The sequence below is a fragment of the Austrofundulus limnaeus genome, unplaced genomic scaffold (assembly GCF_001266775.1).
Source record: "Austrofundulus limnaeus strain Quisiro unplaced genomic scaffold, Austrofundulus_limnaeus-1.0 Scaffold512, whole genome shotgun sequence".
NCBI lineage: Eukaryota > Metazoa > Chordata > Actinopteri > Cyprinodontiformes > Rivulidae > Austrofundulus > Austrofundulus limnaeus.
In genome coordinates this window covers 44,611-51,957 of record NW_013952914.1, presented here as the reverse complement: position 1 = coordinate 51,957, position 7,347 = coordinate 44,611, and the positions used below count along the sequence as shown (strand labels likewise).

Below are 7,347 nucleotides of genomic sequence, written 5' to 3'. Positions count from 1 at the left end.
AAACAGCTAAAAAATAGAAAATTTTAAACATTTAATCTTAAAGTTACAAGAGAGAAAACACAAAATATTTTAACGTAGATAAACTAAATTCAGGCAGACGAGCTGAAAAAATGAAAACAAGTCGTGGGAACTCTCAGAGTGAAACTCCTTCGTGTTTATTTGATTTAATTTAGTTTTATTATATTTATTATTAACAGAAAAAAGAACGTGAACACTTATAAATGATGATTAATTATTAATCTGCTGTGTGGACAGCATTAAATAAAAGGCTGGACTCAGAGTCTTCCTGCTCATGTGTTAGTAAAATATCTCATGAATGGATGGATTTGAACCAAACCCTCAGATCTACACTTGTGTCAGATTCAAAATGTCTCCATCAGATTTACAGAAACGTCTCATCTGGAGACCCCCTGTTGGGTGTTCCACGACCCTCAGCGGGTCCCCACCCTCCACTTTAGAAGCCGTGTGTGCTCGGCGTTACGTCAGCTGCTGTGTTTGCTCAGCAGCTGAAGGCAGAGCTCAGCGTGGTGAACAGATCCAGAGTGAACTTGGAGCTGATAATAGTTTCCTGGAGGCTGTGATCAGCTGACAGGCAGGTAACATGTTTACATCATGACTTCCCTCCGTTAGACCCCTCAGCTGATGGTTCTGATGGGTCCACAGGCCGGTCCTCTGGGCTGCAGCTAACACTTCCTTTAACAGGACCACCGGGTCGAGGTCTGACTTCTGACTGAGCCTGAGGGGTGATTTACAGAGTCCAGCTTCAATCWAAGGGTCTCCAGGGGGCGGAGCTTCATGTGTTGTTTACACAAGTCACTTCCTGTTTCGACACCCAGATCATCAGTGTGACACAGCTGGAACAGCTGGAGGTGCTTTATAACAGGTTGGTTTGGTTCTTCTGCAGCTTTTATACTTTAAATTACAAAGAAAAACAGTTAAATATGATGACTGTTGCTCCATGAGCTGAAGGAGCTAAAATACAGCTAAATCAGCTAAAAGATGGTGTGGTAGTAGCTGAGAGTCATTCAATACAAACAGCTGAGGGCTGACAGCTCAACAAGACCTCCATCCATCATTCATCCAACCATTATCCAACTATCATCCATCCATTATCCAACCATCCAGCATCCAACCAATATCCATCCATCATCCAACTATCCAACAATCATCCATCCATCATCCAACCATCCATCATCCAAGCATCCAGCATCCAACCAACATCCAACCATCGTCCAACCATCATTCATCTAACCACCATCCATCCATCATTCGTCCAACCATCATCCATTCATCATTCATCCAACCATCCAACAATCATCCATCCAGCATCCAACCAACATCCAACCATCATCCAATCATTATTCATCTAAGCACCATCCATCCATCCAATCATCCATCATTCATCTAACCACCATCCATCCATCCATCCATCATTCATCCAACCATCATCCATCCATCCATCATTCATCCAACCACCATCCATCCATCATTCATCCAACCATCATCCATCCATCCATCATTCATCCAACCACCATCCATCCATCCAACAATCATCCATCATTCATCCAACCATCATTCATCCAACCATCATCCATCCATCCGTCCTCATCCATCCATCCATCCATCCGTCATTCATCCATCCATCCATCTATCCATCCAACATTCAACAATCATCCATCATTCATCCAACCATCATTCATCTAACCAACATCCATCCATCATTCATCCATCATCATCCATCCAACCATCATCCAACATCCATCCATCATCCAACCAACATCCAACTATCGTCTGTTCATCATTCCTCCATCCAACATCCAACCATCACCCAACCAACATCCAACCATCATCTGTTCATCATTCATCCAACCAACATCCATCCATCCATCATCAGGTCTGGGGGTCAGCAGCTGGATCAGGTGAATCCAGACCTTCCTTGTCTTCCAGATCTTCTGGGAGGACTCCAACTTGTTCCCAGACCAACAGAGACAACGTCTGTCCAGCACATCCTGGGTCTCCTCCCAGTTGGACGTGTCCAGAACACCTTCCCAGGGGGTCGTCCAGGGTCACCCTGCTGACCAGATGAACCACCTTAGCTGGTTCCTGGATGAGGAGCAGCGGCTCTACTCTGAGTCTCCTGGAGAACTGAACTCCTCAGCCTGTCTCTGAGGGACAGTCCAGCTAGCCTTATCAGGACCTCCTGGATCTTAGATCTGTTTTTGGGTCTCTACCCAGAGTTCAGAGCACAGGTGAGGGTAGGAACCTAGACTGGCAGGTAAACTGAGAGCTTAAAGCTCAGCTCCGATCCATTCTTCTCTCACTGTGAACAAAACCTCCAGATCCCTAAAGTCCTCCATCTTAGGCCAGACCTCAGTCCTGACCCGGAGAGGACAGTCCACTGAGGACAGTGACGAGGTTCTGATGCTCCTCCTAACTGCACCATGTCACTGAAGTTCTTTAGTTTAAATAAATAACAGTTGTTGTATTTTTCCAGATTAATCTTTATTATTATGAGTTTGTTTTATTTGAACACATTTTATAAAAATGAGAGGTTTTAAATAAAAAAAAAAACAGATTATTTACAAACTTTAAATCACTTCGTGCTTTTGGTCCAATTCAAGTCAAATTTGAACCATTTTACTTTGATTGAGTCGTGAAAAAAACAAACATTATTTAATTGTTGAAAAGAAAAAAGGTTTTATTTTCAGTCTGTAAAAGTTCTGAGTCGCCTCCCGACCCACAGAGACCAGCCGGTTCCTAGAAGTCAGACTTCAGAACCAAGAGCAGTTATTTCTATTCTTTCCAACAATCCTCTGATGAGGTCCAGCTGCAGAGTCCAGATGGTTCTGCTGCTTCGGAGAAATCGTGACTGGCTGAGAAGAAAAGTTTAAACATTTGGACTCGTTTGAAAAACAACTCTGGATTAAAAAAATGATCTTTTCTCAGAAACAAACCTGAAATTAATCATCATTAAAATATTCAGCTCCTTCAGGAGGTTTTATAACTTTATCAGTCAAATATTTCACTTTATTTACTAGTGTTGTGTTAATGTAAGCTGTTAGAGGTTTGACAGTTTTAGCTTTTAGCTGCTGTTTTAGCTGTTTCTTACTTTGAGCTGCAGTTTGGTTGGTTTTAAATTGAATAAATCATTCTCAGGTTCAGAACATTAATCAGGTTTTCTTCCAGCAGGTAGTTCGATTAAAAACGTGAACAAATCAAGTTTTTTTTCTTCTCATAGTAAAATAAATCCTAACGGAGGCCGTCACAGAAAAACCTCCTCAGATTCCTGCAGCTCAAAGCAGCAGATATCAGAACCCGACCCGAGCGGACCGTGGATGAATCCCGGCCCACGTGAGACCCTGGACTCAGATCCAGCTCCCCTGTGTTCAGAGCAGTGTTCTGCAGAATTCCTGGTAAATCACTTCAGCTGAAGTGTGTGCACGGTTGTGCAACATGTGCTCAACTGAAGGCCAAAAACCCCCGCAGGTCCTAAAGAGTCCTCAGCCGGGCCACTTCAGAACCACTTAAAGCTCATTGGATCCAGAACTACTTTCCAGGATTTCACCCAAACAAAACAGGAATAAAAAAAAAAGAGTTCTGATTTTCCAACAAACAGCCTGCTTCATGTTGCCCTGCCATGTGATGAAATGAGAGAGAAATCCTACCTGGTTCTGGTTCTGGTGGTTCTGGTTCCAGGGGTGAAGAGGAGCAGGTGTGGAGGAGGAACAGGAGCAGGCCRAGCGCTGCAGCAGCCATGATGAGGAGCTGTGGGGGGAAGAAGTGTTTGCTGAACGTTAGTTCCTCCACTCAGATTTAAACCCACAGCAGCAGAGGCTGGTCCAGCCCACCGGCCCAGCCCAACCCGGCCCACCGGCCCAGCCCAACCCGGCCCACCGGCCCAAAGTCCCTCCACAAACCCAGCAGAGGCAGATCAGCCGGACTTACTTATTCTTTATTCCCTGCTGTGAACGCCTGATGTCTTTATTCAACTTTAATCAACATTAAAACCATTAAAACTCTTTCAGTTCAGAGTCGGACAGGAAGTATCTATTTTTATTTAAATATAGATTAATTTTAGACATAACTTGAGACAGGAAGTTCAGTTAAGTACCCTCTTTTAAGATGCCCCAAAAGACAAATCAATCCAGTCAATCACAGTTAGGGCTAACTCCGCCCACACACCAACTCTGCCAATCACAGTTAAGGCTAACTCCGCCCACACACCAACTCTGCCAATCCTAACTCCGCCCACACACCAACTCTTCCAATCACAGTTAAGGCTAACTCCGCCCACACACCAACTCTGCCAATCACAGTTAGGGCTAACTCCGCCCACACACCAACTCTGCCAATCACAGTTAGGGCTAACTCCGCCCACACACCAACTCTGCCAATCACAGTTAGGGCTAACTCCGCCCACACAGAGTCCTATTTGCCAATAGTTCGACAGGCTCCACAGAACAGAAACTAAAACCATTCATGAAGCTCCTCCTCAACTGAGGAGTCATTTGGGTCGACTCGGTTCAACGCAGCTAACTGAGCAAACACCAAAAAAATGGGTCCAACGTTGAGCTAAAGTTTTCGTGGTCACAGCCGACATGAACCGTCGTTGTGGCAACGGGATCAATCCCAAAACAACATTTACCCCGGGACTTTTAATCAAAACGGTCGAGAAAATGTGTTTTTCTTTATGAACGTTCTGCAGAGATTAGCATTAGTGGTTTTCTATTGGCAGCTAATTAGCACAATGCTAACACTTCTTTATTGCACAATATGAATTAATAATGATGTTGTTGATTCTAGTGTTTAAAGGAGTAAATTAAATGTTTACAGTTTTAATACATTCAGCACAGCTTTAGTTGTGATTTGTTTATATAAACAACTGTTGGTCAAATGTAAAATTATACATTTGTGTTTATAAGAATATTATAATATTACAGTTTAACGGACAGCAGCTGCAATTAATAATAAAATTAAATAAATTTATTTGTAACAAGTGGTGGAGGATTTTTTTTTTTTTTTTGGTGCGGGGGCTTAGAAGTAAGAAAGAGGGGTTTAAGGGGAAATAGATTGGGAACTGCGCTAAGATTTTTGATCAAAATTCAAAATGGCCGCCACAGCTAATGCTAAACAGCCACAACTTAGGCTGTGTCCAAAACGGCAGGTCAGGTCCTCCGAAGGTCAAATTTGTCGGCYGCATACGTCACAGCGCCGCGACGAAGGACGTCCAAAACGGAAGACTCCTCCGATGCGTCCGACAAATACGTCCTTCCTTTGGCCCGAATCGAAGGACAGGTCTGATGGATCCTTCCCGGCCCAGCRTATCCCATAATGCATTGCGGCCCGACCGGAGATTTCTTAAGCTAGTAATGGCGGACGAAGCGAGAGAAAAGAATACATTTTAAATAAAAATATGGTGATATAAAAAATTTTAAAAATTAGCGGTTGTAATTCTAATACTTTTATCATTTGTATGGACATGTTTTTAAATATTATTTTTTTGTCATAAAAAACGTGAAATAAACATGAACCTACAGCGGGCCAATTAGTTCTTCTAATGTTACCTTTAAGTTAATTTTACAGTTTTGTGATATTAATAATGCTAATGTATTGATATTTTTCTAGTTTTGATTTAAGTTTGCTTGTTTAGCGTCGTCACAGTTGCTAGGTGACATGACGTACGCCGGGGTAAGGAGGGGAGGCTAGACCGTCCAAATTCACAGCCTCTTTTTTTCCGGTCTTCCCGGTCTACCAAGGACCCGGCCCGCCGAGACCGGGGAGTCTGGGTCCTCCAGAGGACCCGGCCTGTCGTTTTGGACACAGCCTTAGTCATTTTCAGAGGTTTTGAGCTACAATTTGAGAGCCCCTCATATTACATCCAGAAGGGGGTCTAGTCCTGGTCCTGGTGGTCCACCGTCCTGCAGGTCTGTGCTCTGCATGATCTGAACAAACGTTGAATTAACAGGCTTCTGCAGAACCTGAAGAGGTCTGAGTCGGGTGTGTTGGAGCAGAGAAACAAGGAAGAACCTACAGAACCAGGACTGGACTCTCAACACAAGATGATCTTTGTTTAGAACTTAACTGAAACGGGAGGATTCCTTCAAGCCTTTAATTGGATGCTTTTATTTTGAAAAGTCTGACATTTCTGTCCTTCTGATCTGCTCTGAAATCCCTAAAAGTGCAGCTGAGGTTTCAGCAGGTTGAGAACGAGCTCATCCAGCTCTGTTTTTCACCTGGTTGAACTTTCTCTGGAGAAACTTGTTGCGACACTGGCGTGAAGCTGAGTCACTTCCTGCGACGCCTCGCCTGCTCTCCGAGCTGATCATCTGATCCTGGAGAGCAGAGCGGGGCGTTCCCTTCAAACAGACGTGTTTTGGAGGAGCTCACGTTTGACAAACATGGGAAACATTTTCAGCTGCTCAAACTAAAACACTTATTGTCCTGCTTTTTATTTTTAGTGACACGGAGGTTTAAACCAGTTCAGTGTGAATCCTGATCACTCAAGTGTAAATATTGATCTGTTTACTTAGTGATTAAAGTGTTATTTGTAGTCATGTGATCAGCAGCGCAGCTTTAGATGTTTCAGCGAGAAGCTCGWAGAAAAGTTATCTGTTGTTTTTCACAGCTCTGCTTCAGGTCCACGTTTCATGAAACGTTACGAAACCCTGAAGACCGGAGAGAACCAGACCGGTTTCAGGACAAACTTCTGAGGATTATTGAGTTTTCAGCTGGAATAAAAACAATAAAAATCCCTGAAGTGACTTCAGAGCAGAAGATAAAACCCAGATGTTTCCCTTCGATCACGTTAGCGCAGATTTAAAGGGGCGGAGCTAGACTGGCCAAGGTGATTTTTAAAAGGGGAACATACAAATATTGATAAGAAAAAATTCAAGATGGCCGCCACAGCTAATTCCAAACAGCTTAAATTCAGTTGTTTAAATAAATATTGAGCTGAAGTTTTCTGTGATTGAAGGATGATTTAAAAAAAACATACTGAAGTAGCCGAAAACAAGCTTTACCAAATTCTAAATGCTAATCAAAAATTCAAAATGGCCACCACAGCTAGTTTCAAAAGGCTAAACTTCAGCCACTATAAGACGTATTGAGATGAAATGTGTATGGGGGTAGCTAAGCGTGATCACGCGCCTATTTAACAAATGCTAAGCCCAAGTTAAGCTAACCACTGATGCTAAAGCTAATTTTACAAAGGGCTATAATTTAGTTATTTTTAAACATACACAGCTGAAAATTTACCACACACACACGTATGTTTATATGAGGGACTTTTCAACTAATTCGCTCCAGGGGCCAGGGTTACTCAAAGCTCGGGGGGCCTGACATCCACCC

The 7,347-nt window shown here is 43.1% G+C and overlaps 1 protein-coding gene across 1 annotated transcript in view; it reads right to left on the bottom strand.

Moving 5' to 3' along the window:
- LOC106530359 (growth hormone receptor) overlaps positions 1-3,726 on the bottom strand; it is a gene marked incomplete at its 5' end in the record, with an annotated part of 16,816 nt that extends 13,090 nt beyond the window's left edge. Inside the window, 1 exon segment of the mRNA XM_014025955.1 lies at positions 3,666-3,726. Coding sequence (XP_013881409.1) covers positions 3,666-3,726 — 61 coding nt within the window.
- Positions 3,727-7,347: the final 3,621 nt, after the last annotated feature.